The sequence below is a fragment of the Rhinopithecus bieti genome, unplaced genomic scaffold, assembly GCF_001698545.2.
Source record: "Rhinopithecus bieti isolate Rb0 unplaced genomic scaffold, ASM169854v2 scaffold_12138, whole genome shotgun sequence".
NCBI classification, from domain to species: Eukaryota; Metazoa; Chordata; class Mammalia; order Primates; family Cercopithecidae; genus Rhinopithecus; species Rhinopithecus bieti.
In genome coordinates, this window is record NW_016807121.1 from 526,920 (window position 1) to 542,956 (window position 16,037).

Here is a 16,037-nt window from a genome sequence, read left to right on the forward strand (position 1 = left end):
AGAAAACANTATGGTGACTTAAAAAAAAAGTTTAAATCATGAATACATTACGTATAGGTTTTCCATCTCCTAAATATTATCTACTTTTTTAAAACACATAAACTTTGATATAAGAAAGCATTCTGAGGCAGTGTATATGTGTATCATATTTAAGGTCACAATTTTCACTAATCTGAGAAAACACATATATGTAATATTTAAAAGTTAATGAAATCCAGTGAAACTTCAACTTATTTCATTGAGAATTTACTACCAAAATATAGAAAACAAGAATTTACCTCTTTTAAATGGCATGTCTGTATTACTTACAATTTGATAAATGAGTTCCTTTCCATACATACCTTAAGATCCACAACCTCAGTAGCATAAATAACATGATTAAAGGGTCAGGTACAATGTATATTTTAATATAGGATTTGTGTAGTGATTTAGAGCAATAAATATCACACAGTGAAAAATTTATCACAAACTAAATACAGTAACAAAAGGAAAGAAAGAGCTTATGTCCACATTACCAAGGTCTTTAGAATAAGTTACAGCGTCCAGGTCCAACACAGCATATTTGCATACAAAGCCGCTAATGTGAACACTGAAAGGAATCTGTCCTGTAGGTCTTTCATCTTGATTTAATAAAGTTTGTACAGTATCAAATAATATCAAAAGTCTAAAAAAACACAATGAGCATTTATATTATGTTTATAAATTATTGTTTATATACCATAAAAAAAGTCAAAAGTGCAGTTTAAAAAAAAGTGGAAGTTGTTATTCTTGATAAGAGCTAGAAAAATGTCCTGTCCCAGGTAAGAAGCAATCTCAAGGCTCATCCAGTTTCTAAGGAATTTTAACTCGCATCTAGCCTTGGTTACCACATGCGGTACGCACTATCAGTAGAACAGGAGCGATGTAACAATCGAGCAAAGAGAAACATTGCAAATATATGTAATTATAGGCCTCTCCCAAAATGAATGAAATGACTTTGTTTACTGGAATGAATGGGCTGTCACTGAATGTGACTATACTTGGGAAACTTCAAAGGCTTGCTAGAAATTTTTATCTTTTTCAAATTGTTAGTCATAGTGGGCAATGGTACCTATATCCCAGGATTATAAAATTTTCCAGTATAATTGAGAAAAAATGTAATTGAAAGGTGATAAATATCATCTATTATTTCTCACAGAAAATAAGGAATAAAGGCCCAGTAATTAAAAGACAGAAGTACAGAGATTAGCCAAGAAGAAACAGATGGATGAAATACAACTGGGTCTTAATTGGCACAGTAACTAGCTGTATTTTGACACATTCAAGAACAAATGCCTATATTGAAGTATGTGGTACATTAACCACTTGTATTTATGTAAGAAACTGAAATGGTAAAACTATAGGCTTATAAAACAAATTAAATTTAGAGAAAGGAAAAATAAAATGTAAAGAAAAATCTCAAAGTTTATTGTGGCATCAAAATATTGACAGAGCTGTATCAGTCAAGAGCAGTCTTCCCGTTGCTAAAACGAATAGGCAGCCTGAGTCTGGCTCCTTCTAACCACCTCTTCCAATGCTCTTTAACTGGCGGTGCTTCCTATAAATGACACCGAGCAATAGAGATGATTATTGTTTCCACTGAATAGAGTAAGTTCCTTGATTGGTTTAACATATACAGACTGCCTGAGGGAATAAAAACATCACCATACAATAGGTTAATGGTAAATCAAGGTCTTCATAGTTGTGATGGGAGAAAAGGGTTGGCTGCTGGAAACAGTATGGTGCCCTGGAGGCTGCGTACATACACACTTAAGAATTCACGTCACCTTTAGCAGAAGATTAGAAGTCAATGGATATGGATGCTTGTGCAGAATCTTCTCGCCCCCTGACATAAATTTCACAGGGAATCTCCTCCATTACTCGGTCTTCCAGGGCCTGCTCAGGGCACTCATGTCCCTGTTTGAAAGTGTAACTACTTTTCTTGAAGGTGCTGTTAAATGTTTTCATTGGCTGTGGTTGTGCAAAGTCATTTCGGAAAGGAAGTTCCATGGAACTGAGGTTGGTCCTGCTTTGTTTGACGCTGGAGGCCTGCGACCCACAGTGGTGGTCATGGATGCAGCGGGAGGCGGTGGAGGAGCGCCGCATCTTCTGGTAGTTGTCCAGTTCTTCCGACAAGTCTGCCAGGTCTGCAGAAATCTCTTTGTCCCTTAGTGAAAACAGTTCATAATGAGGAGGATCAAAGACTTCTTGGAACCCGGTTTTATTAAAAGCAGTTTTGCAAGCCATGACCTTTTTTCGAGGCTGTTTCACTTGTACCAAAATAGAAATAATGAGAAGGACCAAGACAATCCCTGAAGTAATGCCAATAATTGTCCCATGAGTCTTAGTGATTTGTTCAAATACTCCTGCTTTCTTCTTTTCTGTAGAAAGAAAATGAGAAATGTTAAGTGTTCAAAATCCATTAATATGAATCCTGGTACAAATTAGTAAGGTATTTTTAGGTAAAGCAGAATACTTGGACCAAATATACTACAGACAATGCAGTTTACAATTAGGTTTTTAAGTAAATAAAACAACCCTATTAAAATTTCTGTCTAAAGTTACCAATCACAGTATAGATGGATAGATTACAGAAATGATAAAGTTCTTGGTCCGTTTATTCAGAAGTCATACAGATGCATACATTCTGCAAATCAAATCAAATACATAAATACAGACTATGCCAAATAAATACTTTTGTTCTATCAATTTTAGCTCTCTGCTTTATGGCAGGTTTGACCAACTGCCATGTTCAGGTATACCCACATCTACTGATGACCACAGGGAGAGCAAACTAACATCGTCAGACTAACCCATCCAGTATATTATCATGACCTACTGTTTTTGAATGATTAACTGAAAACACTTCATGTCAAGTATTTATAACAGCAATATCAGATTGCATCACCTTTTCACAGTAAGATATTTATTGAACTCTTATAGCAGGGGTCCTCAACCCCTGGGCCACAGACAGGAACTCGGTCTCACTGCAGGAGGTGAGGTGCGAGGGAGCGAGTGAAGCTGCATCTGTATTTGCTGCTGCTCCCCATCACTCACATGACCCGGAGCGCTGCCTCTTGTCAGATCAGCAGTGGCATTAGATTCTCACAGGAGCAGAAGCCCTATTGTGAACCGTGCGTGTGAGGGATATAGGCTGTGCATTCCTTAGGAGAATCTAATGCCTGATAATCTGTCACTGTCTCCCATCACCCCCAGATGAGACTGTCTAGTTGAAGGAAAACAAGCTCAGGGCTCTCACTGATTCTACATTATGGTGAGTTGTATGATTATTTCATTATATATTACAATGTAATAATAATAAAGTGCCCAATAAATGTAATGCGCTTAAATCATCCTGAAACCAACACCCCTAGCCCACCCCTGTCCCGTGAAAAAATTGTCTTCCACAACACCAGTCCTTGATGCCAAACAGGTTGGGGACTGCTGTCTTAGAGGATAAGAGGTGGATCATCTTTAGTTCTGACACAGTGACCTGACAACCAGCTTGCAGACATTCAACCATTACCACAACCTGCATTTACCTTTCAGTGAGTACACACTGGGAATAGAGTATAGGAAATGTTATGAAATAAAAAAAGCAGTTCATAGAATGTTTCTGTTTTTATGTTGTAAGACAGAATCTGCAAGTTGATTTTTATTAAATAGTGTTTCCACATACTTCAGGCTAACCTCTAAATTATTTTGACAACTAAATAAGGTATGTTTACAATACAAATGACAAATCTCAACAACAGTAACAAAAATAGGGCAAGGCATACCACTCTATCTTTTTTTTTTTTTGAGACGGAATTTTCGCTTTTGTTGCCCAAGCTGGAGTGCAATGGTGCGATCTCAGCTTACTGCAACCTCCGCCTGCCGGCTTCAAGCGATTCTCCTGCCTCAGCCTCCCGAGCAGCTGGGATTACAGGCATGCGCCACCACGCCTAGCTAATTTTTTGTATTTGTAGTAGAAACGGGGTTTCATTGTGTTAGCCAGGTTGGTCTCAAACTACTGACCTCAGGTGATCCGCCTGCCTCAGCCTCCCAAAGTGCTGGGATTACAGGCATAAGCCACTGCACCCGGCCACAATACACTTTAGAACTTAACAGTTTGTAGACAAAAAATGCTTTCGTTTAGAGTATTTTTCTTTGTTTTCACCACATCCCAGGTGTATGATCCATTTAAATGTTTCCATTTCTGTCAAAGCAGCTATGCTAAGCACTGTTGTAGAAAATAACATTTTAAGTTCTTAATGAAGGGTAATAGCCACTCTTTTCTCAAAAAGGTTGGCCTTTACATCAAACTCACCTTTACAATGATTTTCATCCCAAGGGTATGCACAATTTTGGACACCATTACAGACTAAAGAATTATTGATGCACATGTTGCTATGGCAAAAGAAAGTGCTGCTTGTGCAGGGAGCTGCAGGAAGAGAAAACAGTGTTGCGAAGAGCAGGCATACCACCCGATTTTGATTTATTTCATACATAACAAATCTGACTTTATGAGTACTTTCTTACCGCAAAGGTCTTTCTTTGAATAAACTCTGTACTATTCAAACAGTAAGACAAACGTCAATATTCTCTGATGCTGGCTCATTCAAACTTTTTCTTAGGCTAGGCCCCAAAAGGTCACTTTTAATGTAATGATAATGAATGTATTTTCAATGGTTCTTATGGAACCAGTATACAGTCTGCTAAATTTTTTTTCAAAATTTTGAAAGACAATGTTGGCAAGGATGTGGAGACACTGGAACCCTTCTGTACTGAGGGTGAGAATGTAAAATGGTGCAGTCGTTGTGGAAAATTATCTGGAGGCTCCTCAAAAAGTTAAACATAGAATTACCTTATGATCCAGCAATTTTACTTTTAGCTACCTACTCCAAAGAACTGAAACCAGGAACTCAGTTACTTGCATACCAATGTTCACAGCAGCATTATGCACAACAGCCAGAAGGTGGGAACAAACAAAATGCCCATTGATGGGTGGATGGATAAACAATGTGGCATCTACAAGACAATGGCATGTGATTTGGTCATAAAAATAAATGAAATTATGATACATACACCACGGACAAAGCCACATATTTCACTTAGCATAATTATTTCTAATTACTTTTTTTTTTTTTTTTTTTTTTTGAGATGGAGTCTCGCTTGTCGCCAGGAGTGCAGTGGTGTGATCTTGGCTCACTGCAACCTCCACCTCCCAGGTTCAAGTGATGCTCCTGTGTCAGCCTCCCGAGTAGCTGGGACTATAGGCACGCGGCACGTCCGGCTAATTTTTGTATTTTTAGTAGAGACGGGTTTTCACTGTGTTGGCCAGGCTGGTCTTGAACTCCTGACCTCGTGATCTGCCCGCCTCAGCCTCCCAAAGTGCTGGGATTACAGGCGTGAGCCACCGTGCCCGGCCCTATAATTACATATTAACTATTGTATGAGAAATATGGTATGATTCCACTTATTGAGGAGCCTAGAAGAGGCAAATTCATAGAGACAGAAAGTAGAATAGAGGTTACCAGGGTCCAGAAAGAGGCAGGAATGGGGAGGTGATGTTTAATGGGTACAGTTTCAGTTTGGGAAGACAAAAACTTTCTGAATATGGAAAGTGGTAACGGTTGCACAATAATGTGAATGCACTTAATGCTACTGAACCATACACTTAAAATGGCTAAAATAATACAATTTGTTATGTATATTTTACCCATAATAAAAAAATCCAATCTTCTGGATTCAAAAAAATTGTTTTAAGGACACTAAAGGTATATGGTATATCATATAATTTCCTACTTGTGTAAGTTGTTCCTTCAGCCTGGAATGGCTCCTTCTTTCTCTTTGTGGCGGCCACCTACTCATCTTTCAATATCATCTCAAATGTTACCGTCTGTGAAAATCCCCTTGCTTCTCTGGGGTAGCCAGTCGCTCCTGTGTGTTCCTGTCACACTCCACATACTCCTCTACTTGGCACCTCCCCTTGTGTATGTAAACCTTTGTTAGAATGGATTATTATTAGTCAGTGTGCTTACTTCTATTAGGAAAGAAACTCCTAGCTTGGAGGCAGAAGTCCAACAGAGTAGTATTAAGTATTTCAGTGTAAAGAAACAAACAAAACATATGAAAGTCAAGAAGTGAGGCAGCTTATTATTTTCCCATTCAGTACGACAGAAGCCCAAAAACCTTAGCCATTTTTTTTTCTTTTTGAGATGGAGTCTCGCTCTGTTGCCCAGGCTGAAGTGCAGTGGCGTGATTGCAGCTCACTGCAGCCTCCCAGGTTTAAGCAATTCTCCTGCCTCAGCCTCCCTGAGTAGCTGGGACTACAGGCACATGTCACCACTCCCAGCTAATCTGTGTATTTTTAGTGGAGATGGGGTTTAACCATGTTGGCCAGGCTGGTCTTGAACTCCTAACCTTATGTGATCTGCCTGCCTCAGCCTCCCAAAGTGTTGGGATTACAGGCATAAGCCACTGTGCCTAGTCCAAAAACCTTAATAATTTTGACTTCTAAAATTAGAATTGGACAAAATGTATTTCCTGCCTAAAAGATTCTGTACTTGTGATTTTCAGAAAATATCTGCTGCACCAAGGAGGGAGAATCGAAAATTGCTCTGTTATACTGACATATCTCAAATATTTTTTAGTTTTCAGAAGGTTTTTCAAGATATAGTTAGTATCTAAAATTTTACTTGACTAATGAGATTTTTTCTAAATATTACCTTTCTTTTAATAAATATATAATAAATGTAATTTTAAAAACAGCCATGAGCATTATTTTTTTTTTCCCTCCAAAGAGAAGACTCTTTCTTTAGAGTGCAGTCATAGGAAGTTTGGAATATCTGACCACATTCTCCAATTGCAGTACATTATTAATAATAAAACTGACAGTTTTTCATTCATCTGTCTTACCCACTTTGTCTATTTCAAAAAGGGCTGTGAACATGGGCTGGAAAAACAGGCATTTATTAGGTACTAGATAACTCCAAAACATAATCTGACAAATATAGGTCCATAGTGAATATCCAAAATTGCTTTGGTATTAAAAGTATGACTATAATCTCTCTTTAAGCAGAATGCCCTAAATGGTATTATTCACCCACGTTCCAGTACAACAGGTTAAAAATTTATAGTCATTATGAACTAGGGTTCGTTTATCCCCTCCCCATCCTCACTGTAAGCCAATCTGCAGTTGAGTTCAGACTTCTTTTTCTATATACAGTTTAACAGTCTTCACACTAAACTGTTAAGCTTGTTTACCTGCAGAGTACTCATCTGCTGCAGTTCAAAAGTATGAGAACCCCTTGGTGGCTGACATGACTGAATGAGTCCACAATAGCTATGAACTGTGAAGGAACTTGGGAAACAGCACCATGGAACAGAAAGCAGAAAAAAACAATGGGCTAGTAATCAATAAAAATGGTTTCTATCATCAGTTAATCCACATTTTAAGGTATTTAACCTCCTTGGGCCTCGGCTTCCTCTTTTAAAATGAAGGGGATGGAATACAGTGTATCTCAGACTTCTGGTTCTAAAATTTGATGAGATTATGGAAGTAGTGGTCTCAATCATGATACTTCTGTTTTAGATTTAAGTTCAAATGATGTATATATCTAATAAGTAATTTATCCAGAAATGGCTAACCTGTCAAAATGGTATCACTAAAACCACTGAAATAATTACTTCATGATTCTTAGATAACATTGATGGTTCCAGCTCATCGGAAAGACAACAGGTGTCAGTTACACAAACATGCCATCATATTGAGGGCTGGGGAGTGTATGGTGGTGTTTTATTCACGCTACAAAATTAGCTAGTGCATCTACTTGGGTTTGTCATAGATATCATGAAACTGTATTATACTGATGGGGGCACTGAAAAATATTAAAAAATGGCCAAGAGAAACATGCACCATTTTTGATTTCCTCATTTCTACAAACTGGAGTTTCTTTTTTTTAATTTATATACCACACTGTAATTCTATTACATACAATATAATTGTATATTATGTTCTATTCTACTACCTATTTTATCTAGTTCACAAAAAGGGGATGTAGGAAAGATGAGCCATTTTCAACACAGGCTGAATGAGGTAATAAACAGCACTGTGGGTCCTTGGCATTCGGATTTCATGAATAAAACTATCACTGGTTTTCAAGGTTTATCTACAGAACATTATGTGACCCCCTCTTTGACGGCTCTTTATAACTTCAAAGGTGGCCTTAAAGACAGGTTTACCACTCCATGTTCATCACTGATTGAGCAGTGAGAGGAAAATGTCTTCAGTTTTTATTATAAATTCTTTACAACTGCTCTCCATATTATTTAAAGCGATTAGAAAACAGCACTGATATTGTCAGATTTTGTTTCATAGAAATGTGAGTTATATTAATAATTATACCTACATTAACCTTTATGGCTTTTCACTGGGTGAGCATGGCTGGTGGAAATGACAATCAAGCATCAGTTATTGATATGGGATTTTAATGGTATGCTTCAATTCAAATAATAAAATGATTGAACTACAAGTCTTTATATAAATAAAAGCAAAAATAGTGCCAGTTATTAACTCCACTTATAGCCTGAGGACTCTCTACCTTCTGCCATTCCTCACTGCTGGGTCACGGTGTGGAAAGGAAGGGGAGGGCTGGGATTTTGTGTCTCCCCCAATTTCAAAGAGATGTGGCAATGATGCTGAAGGATGGCTGTCCTTCAGCAAAGGCTGCAGGGGGTCCACGGGCAGTATGTCACCGAAAATCATATTACGGGTTTATTCTAATAAAAATATCTGCTGCTGCTTTCACAGTTCTAGTCCTAGAAATTATTTTCCTAAAATCGTATCTTTCTTAAAGAGTGAGGTATATATTAGTATTCAGTGCCTGGGAAGAAGCCAAATATATCCTGATTGCTATTCTGTATCATCCATTTTAGCAAAATTATTCTATTTCAGTTATATCTGTAATCTACAATGGGTAGGCATGAACTGAATCTCTCATGCAGAATTAGCCCATTTATATAAATCTCTTCTGAAATACTAATTGTTTCCATGGGTGAAATCGTAACAATTACAAATCACAGCTTAGAGGAGAACAAAAGAAACAGTTCAATAATTTGAATTAGTGATAAGCATGAAAAAATTTAATTGGAGCTCTGAAATTTGCTTTCCAAATGGAGGTTTTTCCAGCTGGCTCTTGTTTTTAAAAAACTCTGTTAAATCCCTTATTTTAATCACACACACTTTTTCTGCAGGGGCGGCTTTCTTCTTGTTCTTGGGTAATAAAGGTAAATTTGGGATACGAAGTTAAATCTATTGCAGCCTTACAATTTAAACTTAAGTCTTACATTTGGTGATTAGTTAATATAAAGATATCACTTGAGGGAGGCTTTTCACCTGTTTAATTATCAAGATTTGTATTAACAAAAAAAAAAAAATTAGTGTATACAGAGAAAATACCTTAACTAAAACACATTAAAGAAGAATTTCTCATCATGGATATAGACCGGTGCTGTCCAAAATAAATATGTGAGTAAAAAATGTGAGCAAGTAGCCACATTAAAAAGTAGAAAAGAAATTGGTGGAATTAATTTGACTTATATAGTTTATTTAACCCAACATATCTGCGCAGAAATAGTTAACATTATAGCAGGCCTGAGGGTGCTACCTTTGAAAGGTGCTGCTTGCAAGACTGGCCCTTGGGTGCCATCCATTCCCTAACAGATAAGGGTACTTCATTGTACCTAGACTTTGTATAAAACATGTCATTTATGCCAAATACTTGCTTTCCTGCTAAGAGTTTGAAATTTTGATACATGCAAAGCAGAGGGTGCCTATGTGACCAGACCCTGATAAGAACCTTGGGTGCTGAGTCTCTAATGGGCTTCTCTGGGCAGAAACACTGCATGTGTGCTACTGCATTTTTATTTTTTTTTGGAGACAGAGTCTCGCTCTGTTGCCCAGGCTGGAATGCAGTGGCATGATTCATAGCTTACTGCAGCCTCAACCTCTGGGGCTCAAGTGATCCTCCTGTCTCAGCCTCCAGAGTAGTTGGAACCACAGGCGTGCACCACCATGCTCAACTCATTTAAAACTGTGTTTTTGGTTTTTTTTTTTTGTAGAGATGTTGTCCCATTATATCGCCCAGGCTGGTCTCAAGGAATCCTTCCACCTTGGCCTCCCAAAGAGCTGGGATTACAGGTGTGAGCCACTATGTCCAGCCCATGCACATTTGCCATTGTTGGAGAAACAGGCATACTCAGAATGCCCCTCATGGAAAGGACGCGGTACGCGGACCTGTGCAAGGATAGGTCCAAACCCTGGCAGCTTCTACCTGGTGGCTCCCTTTTGTTGTCATCCATCCCAGCTGGGAGTGTAGTACAAATAAATGCTGGGTCCTAGAGTCCTTCCAGCAAGGCACCTAACATGGAGGTGCTGTTGGAAGCTCTGAAACAATTTCCTAAATATTCTCATTTTAACATATAGCATAAAATACTGTTAGTGAAATACTTTATATTCTTTATTTCATACTAAGCCTCTGACATCTGGGAGTCGTTTTTATAATGATAGCACACATCAGTTTAGATGGGCCACGTTACAAGTGCTCAGAGGCTGCAGGTGGCTGGCGGACGCTGGACTGGGCAGCACAGGTACAGAGGCTGGGCACACAGAAACCGAGGGAAAAATAAGAAGGCTAAAAGGCTTTCCTGTTAGCTACATCTTTGTATAAAGCACTGATTTGTAGTTTATTTGACATAGTGAAACAGCCTCTGCATAGTTTTTTAAGTCTGAAAAGTTCTCAAATTTAAAAAGGTTTAGGAACATGCTCAGGTTCTCTCCCTGGTGAAGGAAGTGGCAGCAGCAAAGTTCACTCTCAGCAAATGCCACCATGAGCTCCTGACATTTCCAGCTGCCCAAGGAGCTCACCATGTCCAAAACATGACACTTTCCCCATCTTGTCTGTTCGGTTTTCATTTTCTAAGTCAGTCAGACTCAAAATTGTAGGTGTCTGACTTATTCTTTTAGCCTTCATTGAATGGGTCATTGAATCCTGTGGATTCCGTTTCCCCACTCTTCTTTGTCCTCACTGCCCCTGCTTAGGTTCAGACCTCCAGGGCTTCCCGCTGTGACTATGGAAGTAAACTCTTAACTCATCTCCATGCCCCAGCTAAGGCACAGCACTAAAGATGTTACTATATAGTGCCAACTCCCTGATGCCTGTAAGATGAGTCTACATTTTCCCTTTGATTTTTTTCAAAGGGCTTCATATTCCAGTTTTTTTTTTTTGAGACGGAGTCTCGCTCTGTCGCCCAGGCTGGAGTGCAGTGGTGCAATCTCGGCTTACTGCAAGCTCCGCCTCCTGGGTTCATGCCATTCTCCTGCCTCAGCCTCCTGAGTAGCTGGGACTACAGGCGCCACGCCACCACGCCCGGCTAACTTTTTGTGTTTTTAGTAGAGACAGGGTTTCACCGTGTTAGCCAGGATGGTCTTGAACTCCTGACCTCGTGATCCGCCTGCCTCAGCCTCCCAAAGTGCTGGGATTACAGGCGTGAGCCACTGCGCCCGGCCCATATTCCAGTTTTAATCTACTTTTCCTGCCTCCTTTCTCTGCCACTCCCTCTACTACACACTTCTTGTGGCCCACCTTAGCTCTGCTTCAATGCTTTTCCCATTTTATTGCTTCTGTCTAAAACAACAGCCTCAATGAACATTTCTACCTTCAAAATATACCTACTCTCAAGGACACACTCAAAGGACCTGCACTCAAACACCACCTCCTCCATAACTGATGCTGTCTGTTCGAAGGAACTTGGATATTTAACAGGAGAACACTTTGTTTTATGTCTCAAAGGGTCTTCATTATGGTCAATCCTGCACTGTCACTATTTGCCTATGTCACCTTACCTGATTGGAAAACCCTTTAGGGCATAGGGCAGGTCCTGTTCCATGCATGTTTGTATCTTCCTAGCATCAAACACAGTACCTCACATGACAAATGCCAAAGAAATGAATGGAAAGCAGGTAGGAAGGCTAGTTGACTAAACTGGCTTCATAATCCAATTGACCATTTGGCATCTCATGAAGACCTTTAAATTTCTGGATAGAAGAGTTCAGCTATAAGAAAACCTGTATATGGTCATAAACAGTCTTGATTTTAATACAGAATCCATGGAATAATATAAGGCCTTGAAATTATAAGATTCAGAAAAACTATTAATTTTCAAATTTGTCAAAAATATCTGATATCTTACTGTTACACTTTAGTATTTACAAACTCCGTATTTGCACAAATCGTACAGCTTACCATGAGACCACATTCATCAGTCAGGATATAAAAGCCAAAATATTTGTTTCTTTTCATGACAACAGATAAGATACACCACTTATAATTTTAAAATAAATGTGAACATACAAACTCAACTATATCTGGGCAGTTCAGATGGGTCTTAAAATGGTATTTTTCTTCATACAGGAGATGAATCTGAGGAAACAGACAGTTGGGAGAGGCTAACCAGCCCTGCCCAAATGTAGATTAAAGTTAAGGGCCATTCGAATTCAAGTAAAAAAATGATGTTATATTGGAAAGCAGATTTTGCCAAAGCTACTATAATATGATCTGTACTTATGATAAGCAAAATTTAAAAAAATTAGTAAATACTGATGTATCCCTTGGATTTTTTTTTTTAATCCTTAGCTAATTGGCTGAGGAGTTTAAGGAGATAGAAAAGCAAAGAAATATAGCAGAAACAGTTTTCCTGGTGGTATTTTATTCACTTGATTTTTCAGGAACCTAAAGAAAGGTTTTGTTTATTTATTTTTTTGAGACGGGGTCTTGCTTTGTCACTCAAGCTGGAGTGCAGTGGTGCAATCTTAGCTCACTGCAACGTCTGCCTCCTGGGCTCAAGCAATCCTCCCATCTCAGTCCCCTCAGAGGTGCATACCACCACGCCCAGCTAAATTTTGTATTTTCAGTAGAGATGGGGTTTCACCATGTTGGCTAGGCAGGCTGGTCTCAAACTCCTGAGCTTAAGCGATCCACCCGCCTCGGCCCCACAAAAGCTGGAATTACATGTATGAGCCACTGTGCCTGGCGTAGGAACCCAAAGAAGAATCCTAAAATCTGTCCTCAACATTTCTCCACTTTTAAGTTGTGGTGGTTGTCTGTACATGAGCTACAACCTTTAATAAGAAAAACTTTCCACATGCTTACCAAATAGTGAAGATAATTTTTAAAAACTTAAGCAGTTCATAAAAACACAATATCCACGGTAACCACAAGAACGTATTTATAAAATATACACAAAAGGAAATGTGAAGGGAATCAAAACTTATCACTACAAAAAAATCAATTAAAGAAAAGAAGGCAGTAGTGGAGGAAATGAGAGACAACAAAGCTATAGACACACAGAAAACAAGTAGCAAAGTGACAGAAGTCCTTCCTCATCAGCAATTAAACATAAATAAACTCTCCAATCAAAAGAAGAGATTGCAGAATTGATGGAAAATAACAAGACCCAACTATATGCTGCCTGTAGGACACTCACTTTAAAGATACAAAAAAGTTGAAAGTAAAAGGATGGACAAAGATATTCCATGCAAATAGTTGCTAAAAGACAGCTGGGGGGTGGCAATACTAGTCTTGGATAAAAAAGGACATGGTATATTGATAAAAGGGTCAATTCACCCAGAAGATATAACAATTATAAACATATATGGACTAAAAACAAAGGAGCCCTAAAATATACAAAACAAACATTGATAGAACTGATGGGAGAAGTAGACACTTGTACAATAGTAATTGGAGACTTCAACACCCCACTTTCAATAAAGGATAGAATGACCAGGCAGAATATCAATAAGAAAATAAAGGACCTCAACACCACTATAGACCAAATGGACCTAACATATACAGAAAATTCCACCCAATAACAGAATACACATTTTTCTCAAGTATACATCAGACAGTCTCTAGAATAGACTACGTATGTTCAGCCACAAAACAAGTCTTAATATATTTTAAATGACTGAAATAATATAAAATTTATTTTCAAATCAAAATGGAATGAAACTAGGTATCAAAAACTGAAGGGAAATGAAAAAATTCACAAGTCTGTGTAAATTAAACTAAACACTCTTACAAAACTTTTAAACTTGTGATTTCGAAAAAGAAATCCAAGGGAAATTATAAGACACCTTGAGACAAATGAAACCCAAAACATGCCAAACTTATGGGGAGTAGTAAAAGGGAAATTTACAACTGTAAACACCTACGTTAAAAAAGAAGAAACAACTTAGATCAACAGCTTAACTTTATACCTTAAGGAACTAGAGAAAGAAGACTAACTAAATTCAAAGCTAGCAGAAGTAACAACATAATAAAGACTAGAGTGACAATAAATAAAACAGAAAACAGAAAAGAGCAAAACCCAAAACTTGGTTCTTTGAAAAGATCAACAAAACTGACAAACCTTTGGCTAGAATTAAGAACAAAAAGACTCAAATTATTAAAATCAGAAATGCAACTGGAGACACTACTACAGATCTTACATACATAGAAAGAATCCTAAGTGAATACTAAGAACAACTGTATGCTAACAAACTGACAACCTAGAGGAAATGGACAAATTCCTAGAAACACACAATCAAACAAAACTGCAAAATGAAGCCAAAGAAAATCTGAATAGGCCTAAAACTAGCAAGGAGATTAAAAAAAGAACCCAGAACTTCTCAACAAAGAAAGGCTCTGGATCACATGGCTTCACTGGTGAATTCTACTAAACAGGTAAAGAATGAACACCAATCGGTTGATTCCTGGGCAAGATGGCTGAATAGGAACAGCACCAGTCTGCAGCTTCCCATGAGATCAAGGCAGAAGGCAGGTGATTTCTGCATTTCCAACTGAGGTACCTGGCTCATCTCATTGGGACTGGTGAGACAATGGGTACAGCCCACGGAGGGCCAGAAGGAGCAGGGTGGAGGGTCACCTCACCTGGGAAGCGCAAGAGGTTGGGGCACTCCCTCCCTTAGCCAAGGGAAGCCATGAGGGATGGTGCATTCCGGCCCAGATACTAAACTTTTCCCATGGTCTTCACAACCCACAGACCAGAAGATTCCCTTGGGTGCCTACACCACCAGGGACCTGGGTTTCAAGCATAAAACTGACGGCCATTTGGGCAGACACTGAGCTAGCTGCAGGAGTTTTTTTTCATACCCCACTGGTGCCTGAAACGCCAGCAAGACAGAACCACTCACTCCCCTGGAAAGGGGGGTGAAGCGAGGGAGCCAAGTTGTCTAGTTCAGCAGATCCCACCCTCCCCGCCACCCCCATGGAGCCCTTCAGACTAAGATCCACTGGCTTCAAATTCTCACTGCCAGCACAGCAATCTGAAGTCGAACTGGGAGCTTGGTAGGGGGATGGGCATCCGCCATTACTGAGGCTTCAGTAGGTGGTTTTCCCCTCATAGTGTAAACAAAGCCACCAGGAAATTTGAACTGGGCAGAACCCACTGCAGCTCAGCAAAGCTGCTGTAGCCAGACTATTAGAAGGAAAACTAACAGAAAAGAATAGCATCAATATCAACAAAATGGGCATCCATGCATAAACCACATCCAAAGGTCACCAACATCAAAGAACAAAGGTAGATAAATCCATGAAGATAAGGAAAAACAGTGCAAAAAGGTTGAAAATTCCAAAAACCACAATACCTCTTCTCCTCCAAAGGATCACCACCCCTCGCCAACCAGGGAACAAAACTGGATGGAGAATGAGTTTGACGAATTGACAGAAGTAGGCTTCACAAGGTGGGTAGTAACAAACTTCTCCGAGCTAAGGGAGCATGTTCTAACCCAATGCAAGGAAGCTAAGAACCTTGAAAAAAGGTTAGAGGAATTGCTAACTAGAACCACCAGTTTAGAGAAGAACATAAATGACCTGATGGAGCTGAAAAACACAGCATGAGAACTTCGTGAAGCATACATAAGTATACAACAGCTGAATGGATCAAGTGGAAGAAAGGATATCAGAGATTGAAGATCA

At 38.9% G+C, this 16,037-nt stretch overlaps 1 protein-coding gene across 4 annotated transcripts in view; it reads right to left on the reverse strand.

The window, feature by feature from the left end:
* Window positions 1-230: 230 nt before the first annotated feature.
* NETO2 (neuropilin and tolloid like 2) overlaps window positions 231-16,037 on the reverse strand; it is a 51,429-nt gene continuing 35,622 nt past the window's right edge. For 2 of the 4 annotated variants that reach the window (XM_017880286.1, XM_017880287.1), the window contains 2 exons: window positions 4,328-4,441; window positions 231-2,399 (listed from right to left, as the gene is read on the reverse strand). In XM_017880286.1, the coding sequence (XP_017735775.1) occupies window positions 1,819-2,399; window positions 4,328-4,441 (695 nt within the window). In that variant the 3' untranslated portion in view covers window positions 231-1,818. The remainder of the gene's footprint in view (window positions 2,400-4,327; window positions 4,442-16,037) is intronic. The other 2 variants (XM_017880289.1, XM_017880288.1) reach the window with 1 other exon arrangement.